At 37.3% G+C, this 21,177-nt stretch overlaps 1 protein-coding gene across 5 annotated transcripts in view; it reads left to right on the top strand.

Moving 5' to 3' along the window:
* TDRD3 (tudor domain containing 3) overlaps positions 1 to 21,177 on the top strand; it is a 231,369-nt gene that overhangs the window by 157,118 nt on the left and 53,074 nt on the right. For all 5 annotated transcript variants that reach the window (XM_069602155.1, XM_069602153.1, XM_069602156.1 and 2 more), the window contains 2 exons: positions 8,682 to 9,532; positions 19,282 to 19,407. In XM_069602155.1, coding sequence (XP_069458256.1) covers positions 8,682 to 9,532; positions 19,282 to 19,407 — 977 coding nt within the window. The remainder of the gene's footprint in view (positions 1 to 8,681; positions 9,533 to 19,281; positions 19,408 to 21,177) is intronic.

Here is a 21,177-nt window from a genome sequence, read left to right as displayed (position 1 = left end):
GCTCATCTTAATTTTGCAAGCATATGTTTTTTCTTTTTGGAAAAAGATAAATAGCTTTCATCATATAATTATTGATTCACCAAGCTCAACTGAGTTCCACTGGTAATTTTGGCATTGGTGTGTATGAAGCGGCTGGAACAGGAGTACAGAGAGACTTGGATAAAAGAGCACTACAGTTGTTGGTGTCAAATCTCCATTCATAATATGAAAAGGTAATTAAAAAATATATCTCAGAAACAATCAAATGGTCCTTAGACCTGGAAGATCTGGCAGAAAAAGACCTGCTGTCTTCTAATGTCTATATCTGCCACCTTCTTAGGACAGCTAAGACATCTTAATTGACTCTGGATTATATATATAAAAGGAGGCAGTAGTTCCCATCATTCAAAGCAGAGTTCTGTTACCAAAATAAGAGAGTTGAAAAGATTGTGCGGCAAATATGTACAACTGATTCTACCACTAGCTTAACTGACAGCTCTTGTATTTGCTCGTTGTATGTCTTTGGGCAAGTTATATAATCTCTCAAATCTTTATTTCTTTATTGGGAAATGGGAAAACAGTAGCACCACCTCAGTTTGCAGTTACTGGGAAGGTCAGGTTAGATTGTGCCTGCCAGGTGCTAAGCACGGTGTTTGGCACACACAGGCCTCCGCATAACGGTCACTGTGCCACACCACTACCACTGTCACCAGCATGATCAGCATTTTTTAAAATTTATTAATTTTTTAAATGAAGAATAATTGCTTTACAGAATTGTGTTGTTTTCTGTCAACACATTATCATCATTTTGATTAACAGTAGTAGCAACAGCATCCTCCACTCACTGTCTCTTCATCTCCTCCCTTATCCTACTTTGGCCCCTCTTCCGTTCTCCACTGACTCTTTGCAGACTCTTTGCAGAACTTATCATCTCATCTTCCGTATAGCAAACAGTGATCTTTCAGAACACAAATTTGATCCCATTACCCTCTTGCTTAAAATACTCCATTGAGTCTTCTTATTGATAGAATAAAATTCAGACTATAATACATATACTGTTTTTGTGCAGTTCCAGTTCTTTATTTTCTGTGGATTTTGTGAGAATTTATCTTGGCATTTATCTTGGTTAATGTAATGCATAATTTCAAATTCTACATAATATTCAAATGTAAATAATTAGATAGCAGATATAATATTAATGGATGATGGTAAATGCACATGGAGTTTCAGTCTTCTAATGGTTGGTAGGTGTCTTTTTGTTTTATTTTCATTTAATCAAGTTTCAATTCAGTTTAAATAGTTTGACTTAATACATTTATAGCTTGAATTTTGATGACTTAAAAGTAGGGATACAGGAAGGAAATGTGATAGAATGGTAATAGTTGGGAAGTCAGGAAACTAGATCATGAAGAGAGAGAATATATTTGTGTTAGGCTGGATGTTCTTGTACAGGATTTCCTCAAGAAACAATTGCCCATATTATGTATGTTTACATCTGATTGCATCAAACAACATTCCTCCTCATTTCCCTGTGCAATTGATTGATTAAAATTGATGGTGGAATGCTTCTTTGGAACCCAGGAATGAAGGGTTGCTATGTGAATAGTAATAAGCTATTAGCAAAATGTGTCATTTTCCACACACTACTTTTCACTTTCTCTCTGACCCTAGCCACCAGTATGACTTTCCCAGTCCTTGACTTTTTCTGATAGTGCTTTACCGTTAACTTGAATTAATTGTTTCTAATTCTGTCATGTGGACTTGTTACCTTAACAGTGAATACTCTATACTCGTGATCCTGTAGTCTGTAGTTCTTGTGTCTGATCTCATATAAGTACAGATGAGTTTTATTCAGAAGGTCTTTTAGCAGTTTGTCAAAGCCTCAACATTTCTTACTGCTTAAACAAGTGACAGTCAACAGTTGATTGGAAATTAAAGCTAGAACCAATAACTGAAACAAAAATCCTGGTCATTGGTTGGAGTTCTTTGAAATGCTCTGGTCTCTGTTGTTATCTGACATTATGGTCCCTAGATTTGCAAGCATTCTGACAGCATAGCATCTGACATTATCCTTTTGTCAGGGCAGGAAACCAGGAAGTTTAGGGTGTTAGATAACTGCCAGGTGGGAAGTGAAAATATTCCACAGTGCTGCACAGGTAATATCTTGCTTATTAAATTAAAGTTAGTAGTTATTTGAATTTAATAATTAATAGTATATAGAAATTTACATATGGATTTAAGGATAACTTCAGTGAAAAATTTTAAAGATAATATATAAAAAGTTGGTGAAAATTGGCTTACCATAAATTTGAAATACATTTTATATTTTTTAAAAATCAAGGAGATATGCTAAACAGGCAATTGAAGTTAGAGATCAAATGGAGAGGGAAGAGCCAATGAAAGAAGCTGAGAAAACAGCTGCCAAAAAAGCAGGAGGAATAGAAGCAGAGAGAAGGATGTGAAGTGTCCATTGGTTTACACGGCATTAATAGTGCGTGTGTTGGTGAATGTTTAACAGCTGACCCTGGAGAAGAGGTGGGAGGCAAGGGAGTGATGCTCTACTTTTTAACTTTTCCTGATTTCCGTGGTATAAATATACCACTATGGCTAATTTCAAATTATCAGCAGCTACTTTCAAGTTAATTTCAGTTTGCAACCAGATTTCAGATTTTCTGAAAATTTGATAATCAGTTTTTATGCAGTATTCAGACTGGCTCCAACACATCACTGATTGGAGATCTTGGCAAAAATAGTGTCAGCGAAGTAGTAGGGTTAGAAGAAAGCTAAAGGATGTCCTATAGATAAATGATCTATGTATATTAAAATGATTATTTTGAAGAATGAGGTAAAAAAGAACATTTAATATAGCATGAAAAAGTTACACTTTAAGCTTGGAGTGATGAACAATATCTCTTCCTATCACATAATATTTTTAAAAGACTACATTTAGTTTTTACTATATGGAGGACATTATCATTTAATAACCACTTGTGTTTATATGTACCTGCTAAGAATGAGATATAGTTCTTTATTTTAACCTTTGTTATCGAAGTCAGGATTCATATAGAATAAATTTATAGAGGAAGTAATTTTTTACAAGAGAAACAAAAGCATATAAATTTTGAGCTGATAGATAAACTTTTATAGCCAGAGAGTTTTGTCATCATTACAGAATATCTAAAGATATTTTAGATATTTAGAGTATCTAAAGATATTTAGATAAAAATATGTAAAGATATTTAACACAAAGGCCGTTATTTGTATAATTGGGGAAATTAGTTGAAATTTTTGATGTGAAAAAAATGTAATTTGGTCTGTATGCTGCTGCTGCTGCTGCTAAGTCGCTTCAGTCATGTCCTACTCTGTGCGACCCCACAGACGGCAGTCCACCAGGCTTCCCCATCCCTGGGATTCTCCAGGCAAGAACACTGGAGTGGGTTGCCATTTCCTTCTCCAAATTTGGTCTGTATATAGACATAGAAGTATTAGGAAGTGTTATGCTTCTGTTTTAATGTGAATTCATGTACTGATCAGTCAATACCATCTTTTTGTAACAAATATCTTTGATGATTTCTTTTTATTTTGCTTTATTTGTTGAAAGATTCAGTTCAGTTCAGTTCAGTTGCTCATTTGTGTCCAACTCTTTGCAACCCCATGAATCGCAGCACGCCAGGCCTCCCTGTCCATCACCAACTCCCGGAGATCACTCAGACTCATGTCCATCGAGTCCGTGATGCCATCAGCCATCTCATCCTCTGTCGTCCTTTTTTCCTCCTGCCTCCAATCCCTCCCAGCATCAGGGTCTTTTCCAATGAGTCAGCTCTTCACATGAGGTGGCCAAAGTACTGGAGTTTCAGCTTTAGCATCATTTCCTCCAAAGAAATCCCAGGGCTGATCTCCTTCAGAATGGACTGGTTGGATCTCCTTGCAGTCCAAGGGACTCTCAAGAGTCTTCTCCAACACCACAGTTCAAAAGCATCAGTTCTTCAGCGCTCAGCTCTTTTCACAGTCCAACTCTCACATCCATACATGACCACAGGAAAAACCATAGCCTTGACTAGACGGACCTTTGTTGGCAAAGTAATGTCTCTGCTTTTGAATATGCTGTCTAGGTTGATCATAACTTTTCTTCCAAGGAGTAAAAGTCTTTTAATTTCATGGTTGCAGTGATTTTGGAGCCCCCAAAAATAAAGTCTGACACTGTTTCCACTGTTTCCCCATCTATTTCCCGTGAAGTGATGGTACCAGATGCCATGATCTTCGTTTTCTGAATGTTGAGCTTTAAGCCAACTTTTTCACTCTCTACTTTTACTTTCATCAAGAGACTTTTTAGTTCCTCTTCACTTTCTGCCATAAGAGTGGTGTCATCTGCATATCTGAGGTTATTGATGTTGAAATATTACTCAGCAGTAATTTTAACTACTCTACTTGAATTAATATATACGTTAGTTGGTAATCTGTTTTACCATAGTACTATGACATTTTAAAAATAATATCTAGCTGATAAATAGGTATTCCTTTTGTTTTACATTAATGGAAAGAGGTTATTAGTTTCAGGTCAGAATTTTGGCATTCCTGGTATCCAAATTTATATTTTTAGTTCATCAGAGATTGTGAAAGAACTTTTGTGACTTCTGTATCATACCAGGAATGAACAGATGTAGGTGATGAAATTGTAGCTAACAATTGTACTCTGCTTTGTTTCTCTAGGCAGGCAGCTTGCATAGGGAGAAAATTATGGTCTTTTTCATCAGTTAGACTTGAGTTCAGCTCTGGTGCTTCTGTTTTCTAGCTGTTAACTCAGCTTTTTGTTAATTCACTTATAAAATGGGGATAATAATATTGCCTTTCAAGGTAGTTGGGAAAATTATATGAAGTAGTATAGTTAAAAGACCTTTAAGTAGAGTCAGGTACATAGTGAAATATTAATTAAGCCATTTCTTTAAATAGGTGTCTCAGAATAAAATGAAGGCTCATCTTGGGAAACAAAATGTACCTGTTTTTCTACTATAAAAAGCAGGTACAGCTGCAACTGGAGAATGAATACTCTGCAAAGAAGTCTTAATATTTTAATTATATTTTTAATTTAATTTTAATTTAATATTTTAATTAAATTTAATAATCTAATTATAAAGCACATTCTAAAGTACAAACCCAAATAAGTTATGACAATTAATAAATTCATTCTTAATGATCCATGCATTTCAGAATATGGGCCTGTAAAACATTGTAATCAATTATTTTGTGAACTTGCATTTTTAAACTCATGAGCTGATTTAAGAGGAACATTTTATTACAAGTCAAATGAAACTCTTGTAGTATTTTTGATTAATTTTATCATATAAAATTTTATCACTTTGATCTTTTAGATGTTTTTATAATTTTATCTATTTTGTGATGAATTTTTGTCATTTATTTGCTAATTTTCTTTTTCCATTTTTTCTCCTGTATTTAATATATATTATTACTGATTTCTGTTTATGCTTTTCTTTCACCTTTCCCTTTCAGTTCATTAAAAAAAAGAAGAAAAAAAGCAAAACGTTTTATTCTCCTTCCTGTACAGAAAAGGGTCTCAGTGTATTTTCAGTTAGTGACTGTAGACCTGGCCTGTGTTATCAGTTACTATTTTGGTGGTTTGAAATCATCAATGCCTCCTCATTGAAGAGCAACAGAGAGCAACTAGTTTCCAACTGCTGAATTAAGACACTTTCTATTTGACTTCTGGGTTATTTTTATATTTAAAATCATCTTTCCACAATTTAGTGATTTAGTATATTCTATTATTTATTTAATAGGTTAGTTAAGTTTCAAAATATTTACTTCTGACTTCATTACTTAATTGTCTAAGATAAAATGTTTAAGGAAATAGAGGAGTGATGAAACCTTTAAGGACCTTCCTTGGCTTACTGTTGTTTTATTTTGTATGAATATGAAAACTGTGTTCTTTTAAAAGCACAATTTTATCTTCTGCCTCATTGAGTTTACTTTTTTAAGAGTAGTTCTTATTTTAAAATCAGTTTTCTTTATAGATTCTTCTCTCACTGTATTGTCTCAGCATAATAATGGAAATGAAGTATATTTATTAATAATAAAATTACTGTTTTATTCTGTAATGTACATCATCAGTTAAGTAGATCTTTACCTATTTTCTTCTTTTAGAAGAGCTGTAATCAAATTCTCCCATACCTACCAAGGCTAATTGAAACCTTCATCCTGTATGTGTATTCAGACTGCCGTTTGAGATTCAGGGTATTTAGTTATTCTCATGATGACTTAAGTTGTTCCTGATCATCATAGATTTTGGTGTCCCTACCTGGAATAATTTTGAAAAATTGATCCCTAAACACAGGAGATCTAAAAAGCTTTAACTTCACCAATATCTTAAATATCCCTGGTGGCCCAGACGGTAAAGCGTCTCCCTACAGTGTGGGAGACCTGGGTTTAATCCCTGGGTCAGGAATATCTCCTGGAGAAGGAAATGGAAACCCACTCCAGGATTCTTGGATGGGAAATCCCATGGACGGAGGAGCTTGGTAGGCTACAGTCCATGGGGTTGCAAAGAGTCAGACTTGACTGAGCTACTTCTCTTCACTTCCCAAATATCTATTCAGAATTTGTTGTTAGCAAATACCTTCATATTTGACTTACTTTGGAAACTAAAAAAATTTCTTCAATTCACCATATATTACATCTTTCTATTAAGTAAACCTTATAACACTTGTATGTTAAGGCAGCTATAGGGACTATAGATCATGTGTATAAAGGGCTAGTATGGGATACCTAACACATAGCAGATAGTCAGCAAGAGGCAGGTGCTGCCTATATTAACAAGTGCCAAAACATGCTTACTGCTGAAAATGCTCATTTCTGTCTACTTTTCTTCTTTCTAAAGAAAAAGAAAATTAATATTGACTACAGTGATCTAAAATAAGACATTATTTTGTGTGTGTTATATTGGTAAAGCTGTTGCTGCGGCTGCTAAATTGCTTCAGTTGTGTTTGACTCTGTGTGGCCCCATAGATGGCAGCCTACCAGGCTCCTCGTCCCTGGGATTCTCCAGGCAAGAACACTGGAGTGGGTTGCCATGTCCTTCTCCAACGCATGAAAGTGAAATGTGAAAATGAAGTCACTCAGTTGTGTCCAACTCTTTGCGACCCCATGGATTGGAGCCTACCAGGCTCCTCCACCCATGGGATTTTCCAGGCAAGAGTACTGGAGTGGGGTGCCAGTGCCTTCTCTGATTGGTAAAGCAGATCTTGGGAAAAAGTGATTTTGTAAAAGTATCTCTGTTGATGGTCTTGGCTAGTATTTGAGATCTTACATATTTGAAAAACCTGTTCTTTTTCACGATCATTGGGTGGTTAGGGTAAATGTAGAATTGTACTTAGAAAATAATTTTCCTTTAATTTCAAAGAGATTTAAAAGTCTATTAGATAACTTTCTAGCTTCCAGTGGCTCTGCTGAGAAGTTTCTTTTCATTTTGAGCCTTGATCTTTAGTCTTGAGTTGCTTTGTCGCTTGGGACCTTTTTAAAGATCGTCTCTTTATTTCTGCTGATCTAAACATTTTACTTGGTACCTTTTCTCCTCCAGTGGGTCTTTGGAAATGTATGGAGACAATTTAGGTAGTCACAGTGACTAGGAGTGCTAAGGGAGAATGCTTTGGCATTTAGTAGCTAGAGGTCAAATAAGTTAATTTACTTGCAGATACAGGAAGCATTCTCACCTGGAATTTAGTAGTATCCCTATTAAGAAGTATTGTGACCTTGGTAAAATGTAAGAATAATCCTAATGTTCATACTGATTATAGTGTTTGGCAAGAGAAACAAGATGTGTGCACCAGGACCAGTCAACTTGATTGTAATTTGTTATAGACATGCTATGAGAAACAGTGGAGGAAGAAAGAGTAAGTGACACAGAACAAATCGAAGGAGAATAAAGATCATTATGTGAAATATAACCATCAGATTATCTGTGAGGTATATGTATATATGCCATGTTACTGATTTGATTTTTGGTTGGACATTTTCTGTGCTATTTTGCTTAATCAGATTTTGACACTTTTGCCCCTGTATTTCCAAGTAGTACCTGTTCTTTGATAGGTTTATGTTATTATTCACTCAGTTGTGTCTGCCTCTTTGCATCACGTGGACTGTAGCACACCAGGCTTCCCTGTCCTTCACCAGGGAAAGTTTATAAATAGATATCTAATTGTAATCCAAATACTTAGCAATTCCAGATCCAGAAAGAACTGAGAAATTTTTGTTTTTTTTTTGCTAAGACTAGAACTTGACTGACAGTGATTGATACATTTAAAATGAGGTGGGGACTCAGAAAAGAACTGAGCTAGAGGTATACTTGTACAGTTTCATAGCAGTTTCTGTGGTTTAAGTTTGTAGTTCTGTTTCACCAGTCTTGGGAAATGAATTACCAGAGCAGCATGTATAGATAGCCATAACAATGCAAATATTCAGTAACAAAGACAACTTGCTTTTGAATATCCACCATTTTTTCATGGTTCATATCATTGCTTTACTTCACTAATGTGGCTAACCAGGCAAACTGTACATTAGAAACATAAGAGTCTAACCAAGCAAAGAGAGATTAAGATAATGAGGTGGGAAGATGTTAAATGAGTAGTTTGATAATTAAGTATTAATGCAGTCTTCATTTTAATATGCATATGATTACTTTTACTTTTCAGAACCTAAATCACAGCCACAGCAGCTTCATCAAGGACAAAACAGAATGTCAAATACTGAGCAAAATGGAGTAAAAGATAATAATCAACCACGATATCTTCCTCGAAATGATACCAGACAGCCAAGAAATGAAAAACCTCCTCGTTTTCAAAGAGACACCCAAAATTCAAAGGCAGTTTTAGAAGGCAGTGGATTACCTAGAAACAGAGGTTCTGAAAGACCAAGTACTTCTTCAGGATCTGAAGTATGGGCTGAAGAGAGAATCAAATGTGATAGATCATATTCTAGATACGATAGAACTAAAGATACTTCTTACCTTTTAAGTTCCCCACACAGTGATGCTGTATTTACAAAAAGGGATAACTGTATGCAAAGCCGATCAGGAAAAGGTCCATCCTATGCAGAGGCAAAAGAAAATCCTTTTCCTCAAGAATCCATAGATTATAATAATCACAAACGTGGGAAAAGAGAAAACCAAACAGCAAATTCGGATCATTTTTATGACAGGAAGCCACGAACAGTAAATAATGAAGCTTTTAGTGGTGTAAAAATTGAAAAACATTTTAATATGAATACTGAACACCAGAATCCTGTCCGAACGAATAGTTTCATTGGTGTTCCAAATGGAGAGACAGAAATGCCACTGAAGGGAAGGCGAGTGGGACCTATTAAGCCAGCAGGACCCATCACGGCTTCATCCTATGATGATAAAATATTTTACAGTAGTGGTCCCAAAAGAAGATCTGGGCCAATTAAACCCGAAAAAGTACTAGAATCATCTATTCCTATGGAGTATGCAAAACTGTGGAAATCTGGAGATGAATGTTTAGCACTTTATTGGGAAGACAACAAGGTATGCATGCTGTAAAGTTATTAAATACTAATATTACTGAATGTAACAGTCTAGTGAGACCGTAGAACGCCATTGCTTTGGGACAGGGTTTCAGTCTCTGGTTGTACTTGTTTATAGTCTTTGAACAGATGTATGCATATGTAACTTATCAAAGGAAGAGCAAAATATTTAATATTTTTTATGGATGCTTAGGAGTTCCATAACTTGGTTGTTAGGTTTGATTTTCACTTACATATCAGAAAAGTATTGTAAAAGTGAATAAATGAGGTTGACAAGTTACTTTAGTTATCATCTACTGAGCTTAATATTTACTTTTATTTATTTTACTTAATAAAATGAATAATTTAATAAAATAAATAATTTTATTTATTTTACTTAATATTTGCTTTTCTTTCTAATAAAATTGTACTGATTCATAAGGAAGCAAATCAGTTGAATGGCACACAGTTAAGTTCTGCAGATGTCATTTAACTTAAAGATAATATACATAATTAACCTACTTTAAAAACATTATGAGGAGGAAGGTTAATTATTTAGCTAACAATAAATAATTTAAGAGTTATTAAACCAATAATTTAAACAGCCTTGTGTTCTACATTATATACTGGCTAAAAGGAAAAGTGGGGGTGGGGAATGGAAATGGAAAGATACAAGATGAGATTGAGAAGGAATACAGTGAATCAGATAAAAGAGCCTGAAAAAGGAAGAAGACCGACACAGTGAGAACAGGAAAGGAAGAGGCCAGAGGGTCCCCAGACAGGAGGGACTTTGTTTGTGTCTCCATTTCTGCCCAGCATGCTCCTCCACTAACTGCTCTTCTGATCCTTGAAGACTTGGCTCACAGACTTCCTAGAGGAAGCCTTTTTTGTCTGCACCCTCCTCCTTTCTACATTATTGTCTTTCTCAATCAGTGCCTTGTTCACTTTCTAAAGCTTATCACAGTTTGTAAGTATTTTTGTTTTTGGTTCCTATATTGATAACTGTTTCCCCTGCCATGATTTTAAGTCCCTTGAAGACAAGACCATATCTCTCTAGTTTTTCTCTATTGCCCTGTTCCTCTCACAGTGTAGAAATTTCATAATTATTTTTTAACTAGTTCATTCTCCAGGAGGCACTTGCATAGGAAAAAAACTTGAGTGGTTAGGGCACTGGAGATATTGTTGTTGTTGTTCAGTCACCCAGTCATGTCCCACTCTTTGCGACCCCATGGACTGTAGCCCTCCAGACCCCCTGTCCCACACCGTCTCCTGAAGTTTGCCCCACTTCATGTCCATTGCATCGGTGATGCCATCCAGCCATCTCGTCCTCTGACAGCCTCTAACCTTTCTGCCCTCAATCTTTCCCAGCATCAGGGACTCTTCCAATGAGTCAGCTGGAGATATTAGCAAGGTAATAAAAACCAGAGGTAGTCGTACTAGGAAAACTATTGTGAAGGACCTAGGTGAATGTGAAGATCAAGTGAAAAATATATTTGTAACAAATATTTTATGTATAGAGTACTTTCAGTTGAGATGGCTGTGCCCATATGTGTGACTGGAAGGAATAGTGGAGATAATGTTACCTGAAGATTTCAAGGAATGAAATTTAGGCTAGGAAGTGTGGTAGGATGTTTTAAGAGATGCTGTATGGCTTAGGATCAGGAAACAGGCCCCATTGTGTTCAATGAATGATGAGGAATAAAGAGGGTGTTCAGTTCAGTACAGTTCAGTCACTCAGTCGTGTTCGACTCTTTGCGACACCATGAATCGCAGCACGCCAGGCCTCCCTGTCCATCACCAACTCCCAGAGTTCACTCAGACTCACGTCCATCGAGTCAGTGATGCCATCCAGCCATCTCATCCTTGGTCGTCCCCTTCTCCTCCTGCCCCCAATCCTTCCCAGCATCAGGGTCTTTTCCAATGAGCCAACTCTTCATATGAGGTAGCCAAAGTACTGGAGTTTCAGCTTTAGCATCATTCCTTCCAAAGAAATCCCAGGGCTGATCTCCTTCACAATGGACTGGTTGGATCTCCTTGCAGTCCAAGGGACTCTCAAGAGTCTTCTCCAACACCACAGTTAAAACGCATCAATTCTGCGGCGCTCAGCTTTCTTCACAGTCCAACGCTCTTATCCATACATGACCACTGGAAAAACCATAGCCTTGAAGCGACAGACCTTTGTTGGCAAAGTAATATTTCTGCTTTTCAATATGCTATCTAGGTTGGTCATAACTTTTCTTCCAAGGAGTAAGCGTCTTTTAATTTCATGGCTGCAGCCACCATCTGCAGTGATATTGAAGCCCCAAAACATAAAGTCTGCCACTGTTTCCCCACCTATTTCCCATGAAGTGATGGGACCAGATGCCATGATCTTCGTTTTCTGAATGTTGAGCTTTAAGCCAACTTTTTCACTCTCCGCTTTTATTTTCATCAAGAGGCTTTTTAGTTCCTCTTCAGTTTCTGCCATAAGGGTGTCATCTGCGTATCTGAGGTTATTGATATTTCTCCCAGCAATCTTGATTCCAGCTTGTGCTTCTTCCAGCCCGGCATTTCTCATGATGTCCTCTGCATAGACGTTAAATAAGCAGGGTGACAATATACAGCCTTGACTATTCCTTTTCCTATTTGGAACCAGTCTGTTTTTCCACATCTAGTTCTAAATGTTGCTTCCAGACCTGCATACAGGTTTCTCAAGAGACAGGTCAGGTGGTCCGATATTTCCTTCTCTTTCAGAATTTTCCACAGTTTATTGTGATCCACACAGTCAAGGCTTTGGCATAGTCAATAAAGCAGAAATAGATGTTTCTCTGGAATTCTCTTGCTCTTTTCATGATCCAGCAGATGTTGTCAGTTTTATCTCTGGTTCCTCTGCCTTTTGTAAAACCAGCTTGAACACCTGGATGTTCACGGTTCATGTAGTGCTGAAGCCTGGCTTGGAGAATTTTGAGGATAGCTTTATTAGCATGTGAGATGAGTACAATTGTGCGGTAGTCTGAGCATTCTTTGGGATTGCCTTTCTTTGGGATTGGAATGAAAACTGACATTTTCCAATCCTGTGGCCACTGCTGAATTTTCCAAATTTGCTGGCATATTGAGGGCAGCACTTTCACACCATCATCTTTCTGGATTTGAAATAGCTCAACTGGAATCCCATCACATCCACTAGCTTTGTTCGTAGTGATGCTTTCTAAGGCCTGCTTGACTTCGCATTCCACGATGTTTGGCTCTAGGTGAATGATTACACCATCGTGATTATCTTGGTCATGAAGCTCTCTTTTGTACAGTTCTTCTGTGTATACTTGCCACCTCTTCTTAATATCTTACTGCTTCTGTTAGGTGCATACCATTTCTGTCCTTTATCAAGCCCATCTTTGCATGAAATGTTCCTTTGGTATCTCTAATTTTCTTGTAGAGATCTCTAGTCTTTCCCATTCTGTTGTTTTCCTCTATTTCTTTGCATTGATCACTGAGGAAGGCTTTCTTATCTCTCCTTGCTATTCTTTGGAACTCTGCATTCAGATGCTTATATCTTTCCTTTTCTCCTTGGCTTTTCACTTCTCTTCTTTTCACAGCTATTGTAAGGCCTCCCCAGACAGCCATTTTGCTTTTTTGCATTTCTTTTCCATGGGGATGGTCTTGATCCCTGTCTCCTGTACAATGTCACGAACCTCCGTCCATAGTTTATCAGGCACTCCTTCTATCAGATCTAGTCCCTTAAATCTATTTCTCATTTCCACTGTATAATCATAAGGAATTTGATTTAGGTCATACCTGAATGGTCTAATGGTTTTCCCCCTTTTCTTCAATTTAAGTCTCAATTTGGCAATAAGGAGTTCCTGATCTGAGCCACAATCAGCTCCCGGTCTTGTTTTTACTGACTGTATAGAGCTTCTCCATCTTTGGCTACAAAGAATATAGTCAGTCGGATTTCGGTGTTGGCCATCTGGTGATTTCCACGTGTAGAGACTTCTCTTGTGTTGTTGGAAGAGAGTGTTTGTTATGACCAGTGCGTTCTCTTGGAAAAACTCCTATTACCCTTTGCTCTGCTTCATTCTGTACTCCATGGCCAAATTTGCCTGTTACTCCAGGTGTTTCCTGACTTCCTACTTTTGCATTCCAGTCCCCTATGATGAAGAGGACATCTTTTTGGGGTATTAGATCTGAAAGATCTTGTAGGCCTTCATAGAACCGTTCAGCTTCTTCAGCATTGCTGGTTGGGACATAGGCTTGGATTCCTGTGATATTGGTTTGCCTTGGAAACGAACAGGGTGTTAGGTGTTACCTAATGCTAGCAGCAAGAAGGGGTCCAGGTACAACTAGATGGCGTAGTCTTTTAAGATTTTTGTGTGAATGTGGCTAGTAGCAGCTTCTCTGCTGTCAAGTTTTTATTCAAGGCTGAAAGGAGAGGAAGAGAGTGCACTAACTGTGTCTTTTCTTTTTTTCAAGAAAAGTAAAAGCCTTCCCAGAAATACCAACAGATAATCTTATTGGTTGGAACTGTTTTACATGGCTACTCCTTGGCTTTTATGGAGACTTGGAAAGCAAGTGCAGGTTTTCATCACTATCTGGACTCACTCTTGCAGCTGAGACCACTCACTTTCCCAAACACAAGAACTGTTTGATTTAGCTAGTGCAGGAATTACTTATGCTTTGGCATTTCTCCATTAAGGTAGAGCCAAGAAGTAGTTGAAAATTAGAGTTAGTTTATAGAGCTAACATTGTCTACCTTTGAGGGTTCACTTTTGTAGGGGACTTCCCTGATATCTCAGTTGGTAAAGAATCCACCTGCAATGCAGGCAACTCCAGTTGGATTTCTGGGTCAGGAAGATGTGCTGGAGAAGGGATAGACTACCCACTCCAGTATTCTTGGGCTTTCCTTGTGGCTCAACTGGTAAAGAACCCACCTGCAATGCAGGAGACCTGGGTTCGACCCTGGGTTGGGAAGATCCCCTGGAGAAGGGAAATGTTGCCCACTCCAGTATTCTGGCCTACAGAATTCCATGACTACATGTATATGTATAGTCCATGAGATTCACAGAGTTGGACACGACTGAGAAACTTTGACTTTGTCTTTTTGTCACTTCTATAAGATGCTTCTGTGAATGGTAAAGATGAAGGTGGCAAAAATTATTTTTTGCATTGAACAATGTGGAATTGGTGACCCTGAAAAACAGAGGAAGTGAATAATTTGAGTTCAAGTCCAATAATGTTTGAAAGGCTTGATAAAAAGACACAAGCTTTCCACTGAAATCCTGTAAGGATCGTGTCCTTGTACTAAGTGCAAAATACAAGCAAGCCAGTAGAAAGCCTAAAATCATCCCTGCACATCATCAAGGGTATCTACTTGTACTCTGTCTGCCAGCTTCCCAAAATATAATCCTCTTTGAGGGAAAGTAATATTTTTTAGAACCTCTTCATGGTATTTCACCTATTGATAGAATGTCTGGCATCCTAAAAAAAATTATGAGGCATGTTAAACATATAGAGAGAATATGAATGACCAGAAACAAAGCAACAGAGAATAATGACAGTCCTAAGATATTTAAACTTAGACAAGTTCTTCAACAAATATTGAGTAGTCAACAAACCATAATTGAGTAGCTGCTATGTGTTAGGTGCTTGGGATACATCAGATAGTTTTGCCTGTGCTATGAACGGAGTATCTTCAAATACCTGATCAGATTGTTATTAAAGCTTTACTTTCAACTGTAATTTTCTCAGAAAATCAATAATACTAAATTCATATATTGTCTCTACTGAATATACTCTAAATAATCTCATATAGCTTCTGAAAGGTGGTGCCTAATATTTCCCAAAATATTTTTAGCTTTTAGAGGATTGTTGGAATAATTGAATGATCTCCTAAGGGGACTGCTTTGATTTTATGTGGATGTTTTTCAGTTTAGAGTGAAGGATTGTAGGCTCTGTATAGATACACCGTTAAGCAAATAAGATAAATAATACTCTGTGAAAGAGACGGCATTAGTTATCTTATAAAACCACCTAATTTAAGAGATAACTTATCAGTGTCTTATCAAGAACAGGCAACTTTCCAATTTTGTAGCCAGAGACTAGGGTAAAGGCTTAAGAAAAGCATTATCTATAACTGTCATTAAGAAACCATAATCTTAACTGCATTATAAATGATGTTTTGGAAGCAATCAGTTAGTATCATTTAAAACATTCCTCGTGATATCTTGCCTTCTCTCAAGCTTTACTTTCATAGAAAGACTGAGCATTCTCCCTGTACATCTGCCATGACTAGTTCAGCTCTTTCAGCCTTATCAACTGGGACAAACCTTTAAAGTGGTCTCCTTGCCTTAAGTCTTACTCCTCTTAAAATCGTCACTGGAACTGCCGTCACTGTCATCTTGTCATTCTTCCTAGTTAAAATATTTCACTTGTAGTCTAGCATGCCTATAGAGCCTCTATCCACTGACCCTTACTGTCTTGTCTTATTGGCAACCCTCCTTACATCATGCCATAATTAATTTAAAACTATTTGTTATATCCTATACTCAGACGGTTGGAGAAGGAAATGGCAACCCACTCCAGTACTTTTGCCTGGAAAATTCCATGGACAGAGGAGCATGGTAGGCTACAGTCTACGGGGTTGCAAAGAATCAGACACGACTGAGCGACTTCACTTTCTTTATACTCAGACGGTAAAGCGGCTGCCCACAATGCAGGAGTCCCAGGTTCAATCCCTGGGTCAGGAAGATCTCCTGGAGAAGGAAATGGCAACCCACTCCAGTATTCATGCCTGGAAAATCCCATGGACTGAGGAGCCTGGTGGGCTACAACCCATGGAGTTGCAAAGAGTCGGACACAACTGTGTGACTTCACTTCACTTCACTTCATACTCTTCTTCATGTTTTGTTTCTGTAACTTTTACTGGAACACCTTTCCCAGTCCTTAGCTTGGCTAAATACTCTTCATCCTTGAAGAGTATACCCGTTGTCATTTGCCCCGGGAAGCTTTTCCCGCACTCCTAGCTATATCAAATGCCATATCACTACACCTTTACTTTCCATGTTATGTAGAAGTCATTTTTTACACAGGTTATCTTTAGTAAGTTCCTAAAAGGATGTCAAGTTGTTTTTCTAGGTTATATATTATGATTGTTTGTCATTGTTGAACTTAACTGACATAATTGTTTAAAAAGCTTATAGTTGAAGTATTCAAGAAATACAGCACTTTACAGAACATGGAAGTGTAAGGCTAAGAAATAAAGGAGGAAAGGAGAGATGTGGATATATAACTAGATCTCTAAGATAAGGAAAAATTCTGGCATGGTATCTCTAATCTTCTTGCATCCAGATCTGGAAAAGAAATACCATGATTAATTTAGTAACTTTAATAGTATGGCATATACTAGTTAGTTGGGCTTCCCAGATGGTGCTAGTGGTAAAGAACCTGCCTGCCAATGCAGGAAGTGTAAAGGATGAAGGTTAGATCCCTGGGTCAGGAAGATCCCTTGGAGGAGGGTATGGCAATCCACTCCATTATTCTCGCCTGGGGAATCCCATGAACAGAGGAGTGTGGCAGGCTGCAGTCCATAGGATCACAAAGAGTCAGACACAACTGAGGTGACTTGGCAAACACACACACACACTAGTAAAAGCAGATTCTTTCTTGGTACACCCACAGTAACTGCTAATTTCGAAGGTTATCAAGAATAAGAATTTTTGTTGCCTTCAGCATTTTTTCATTTTGGTGAACCCATGAAGGTTATTGAACTCAGGCTTGGCTACTTGTTGCTTGAAAGCCAATTTTTGTGTTGGGTAAAAGGGAAGATGGCTTTGTTGACGAAACTGGTGCTGTTCTGGGAAGAAGATGGACTCATGGCCCAAAAACTAGCTCCCCTAACCAGCCCCCTTTTGCTAATCAGGGGAAAGAGCTTTTAAAGGAGATATTTAGGGAGTTACAGGTAGATGGAAGGGTTGGTGGAGGGGAGCTACATGCAGAACAGCTCCAAAAATCATCTTGAAATTAGTCATGTAGTGATCTGATCAGCATCATATAGTTGTTTTAAGTACAAGTATTGTTCCCATTTCCTTGAGGCCAGTTCTTGAAATTGTGTAAGATGGAAGAGCTTATGTCATAACTACAATCTGGTCATCATGTGGTTAACTTCTTCTGTCTAGTGGGGGTTTCTGTATCTGCAAAAGTCAAAGGATTTAACTCAGAATATGTATCTGTAGCTCTTGAGGAGAAACTGAAGGTCCTTAACTTTGCTTAATGGCTAAACTATTATTTTGTCTTGCTTGACTATTTTCCTTTGTTTCCACGTTTTTTCATTTATTACATTTATTCCTTGGTTAAGCTTTTCTGTAGACAAGCAGCAGATGGAGGACCTGGGGGAGAAGGAGCGTCTGTCCTGGGAAGGTCTTGTAGGGTCCTGTTACACTGAGTCACTGTCAGAGTAGACTGTTACAAGAGCATCCAACTCCCTTGTTTGAAAAAAAACTTTCCTTGAGAGTAAATAAGAATTTTAATGTTGCTATTTCATGTTCATTAAGCAACATTCATACCTATAATTAGAGTCCTAAATGGGTTGATCTGTAGTGAAGGGAATACTCCAATCAGTTGATCTACTCCAAGTTGCCTTAACAGATAAATTAAAAATTGAAGTTGTTATGTGAATTCAGTTCCTGGTGACTGTGTGCATTGGTTCCCAGAGCCAAGTAATACTGGATAAACTGAAGAAATAAAAGGGTTTGGTCTTACAGTGTCTTAAACCCTATAAATCCTAGATATAAGTAGTGTGCTTACTTCCTGCCTGGGAACTCTGCTTCACCACAGCTGCCTGTATGACTATAGCAATGACAACGAGCCTTTGAGGATTTTTCTTTGACATGTATTTCTGTTTTTTAAATAATTTACTTCATACTTATACACTCTAATTAGTACATAAGAACTGTTTTCCTAATGTCAAAGGGCTTCAGTGGCTAACAAGGAGACGTTGAAGAACACTAGTTCTTTTTGCACCCATTAGTATGTGAATATTCTCTACTGATCCTCTTGGTTCTGAAATCTTACTACTGCTCAGTGTATGTCAGAACTCACACAGATAAGAGAATCTCTCTTTTTCTTAGCCGATTTATGATTATCCAAAAGTAAATTTTGGACTCTGTGGGAGAAAGTGAGGGTGGGATGATTTGAGAGAATGACACTGAAGCATGTGTATTACCAATGTAAAATAGATAACCAGTGCAAGTTCGATGCATGACGCAGGGCTCAAAGCCCATGCTCTGGGATAACTTAAGGGATGGGGTGGGCAGGAAAGTGGGAAGAGGGGTTCAGATGGGGAGACACATGTGCCCCTGTGGCTGATTCATGTTGATGTATGGCAAAAACCATAACAATATTGTAACGTAATTATCCTCCAACTAGAATAAATTAAAAATGCATTATCTTAAAAATTATTTTTTTTAATATTGTATATTTCAAAGTTGCTAAGAGAATTTATATCTTAGCTAACAGATTCATATCTTTAAAGTTTTCATCCTAAGGAAAAAATATAACCATTTGTGGTGATGGACACTAACTAGACTTATTGTGGTGGTCATTTCACAATATATACATATATCAGATTATTATGTTTTCCACTTAAAGCTAATACAATGATATCGCAATACAATTGATTTAAAAATGAGCTTTCAAAAAATACTAACATTGTAACATTTCAAGTATTTTTATTTCCATCATGCATCATCTTATCTAGACAACGTTGATCGTCCTGTTTAAAACTCCTTTTTGTCTCCTCAGTTTTACCGAGCAGAAGTTGAAGCTCTTCATTCTTCAGGTATGACAGCAGTTGTTAAATTCATTGATTATGGAAACTATGAAGAGGTGCTACTAAGCAACATGAGGCCCATTCAGTCAGAGGCATGGGTATGTGATCCAAATTATATACAAAGACATAAGCTGTTTTGAAGGAAATAAATAGCTCTGAAAGATTAGTCATAGCAATACTAAATTTTCCAGTGGAAAAATGTTTTGTTTAAAACTGGCTACTCCTAAAGTAAGGTTTTAATTAATAATTACCTTAAGCTACAGTAAGAATGAGTGCACTGCAATTACTTCTTTTATATAATGCTTTGTTATATTATGTTTGGCGATAAGTGCCCTTATTTATGTTTGCCAAAAATGTGTATGTGTTTTTATGAGTCTTTATGCATATTTTATTCTTTCCCAGTTTGTTACTATTTAAATTTGACTAAATTATGTCCAGCAATTGTCAAATTTAAATCTCTTCTGGATACATGTATAATCTTTATTATTTTAGTTAAATGTAAAATTAAGAAAAACACTTTAAATTATATATGAATTCATATGCATTTACTACACATATATGTACATGTACAGATTAAATTTAAATATCTTTGTTGAATAATATTTAATTTTGTTGCCAAATGTTATGTCAAAACTGACAGTTTTGTTGATATAATTTAGATAGTATTGACCTCCTGGAGTCCATTGTATACAAGATTTATGTAACTTTACATAGAGTCTCTACATTTAGGCAAAAACAAGAGGACAAAGCATATTAGGATTTGTTTAACACAGATTTTTTTTTACAAATTTCTGTCTCTAATTTGTGGGTTCAGTTCAGTTCAGTCGCTCAGTCATGTCCGACTCTGCGACACCATGAATCACAGCACGCCAGGCCTCCCTGTCCATCACCAACTCGTGGAATTCACTCAAACTCATGTCCATCAAGTCAGTGATGCCATCCAGCTATCTCATCCTCTGTCGTCCCCTCCTCTTCCTGCCACCAGTCCCTCCCAGCATCAGTCTTTTCCAATGAGTCAACTCTTCACATAAGGTGGCCAAAGTATTGGAGCTTCAGCTTTAGCATCAGTCCTTCCAATGAACACCAAGGGCTGATCTCCTGTAGAATGGACTGGATGGATCTCCTTGCAGTCCAGGGGACTCTCAAGAGTCTTCTCCAACACCACAGTTCAAAAGCATCAATTCTTTGGTGCTCAGCTTTCTTCACAGTCCAACTCTCACATCCATACATGACTACTGGAAAAACCATAGCCTTGACTAGACGGACCTTTGTTGGCAAAGTAATGTCTCTGCTTTTGAATATGCTATCTAGGTTGGTCATAGCTTTCCTTCCAAGGAGTAAGCGTCTTTTAATTTCATGGCTGCAGGTCACCATCTGCAGTGATTTTGGAGCCTAAAAGCATAAAGTCTGACACTGTTTCCCCTGTTTCCCCATGTATTCCCATCAAGTGATGAGACCAGATGCCATGATCTTCATTTTCTGAATATTGAGCTTTAAGCCAACTTTTTCATTCTCCTGTTTCACTTTCATCGAGAGGCTTTTTAGTTCCTCTTCACTTTCTGCCATAAGGGTGGTGTCATCTGCATATCTGAGGTTATTGCTATTTCTACTTATTACTAGAAACCTGATTTGTTGCTGCTTCCCTAAAATATAAAGATATACTAGAAAATTATATCATTTAGACAGTAGCCTTCATCATTGTAGCATACTTGTTTTCTTATGAACTTCTTTTGATTTAGTTTTGATCCTTCTAGATTTTCCTGTCATGACCTCAGGGTCATTGCCCACTTCACCCCCCCAAAAAAAGAAGATAAATAAAGCTATAACGAAAATCTAGTAGCAGTAATCATATTTGGGCCCATGGATAT

The sequence above is a fragment of the Ovis canadensis genome, chromosome 10 (assembly GCF_042477335.2).
Source record: "Ovis canadensis isolate MfBH-ARS-UI-01 breed Bighorn chromosome 10, ARS-UI_OviCan_v2, whole genome shotgun sequence".
In the NCBI taxonomy this organism is placed as follows: Eukaryota; Metazoa; Chordata; class Mammalia; order Artiodactyla; family Bovidae; genus Ovis; species Ovis canadensis.
The sequence above is the reverse complement of the archived record's forward strand: the minus strand, read 5'-3'. Positions and strand labels throughout refer to the sequence as shown.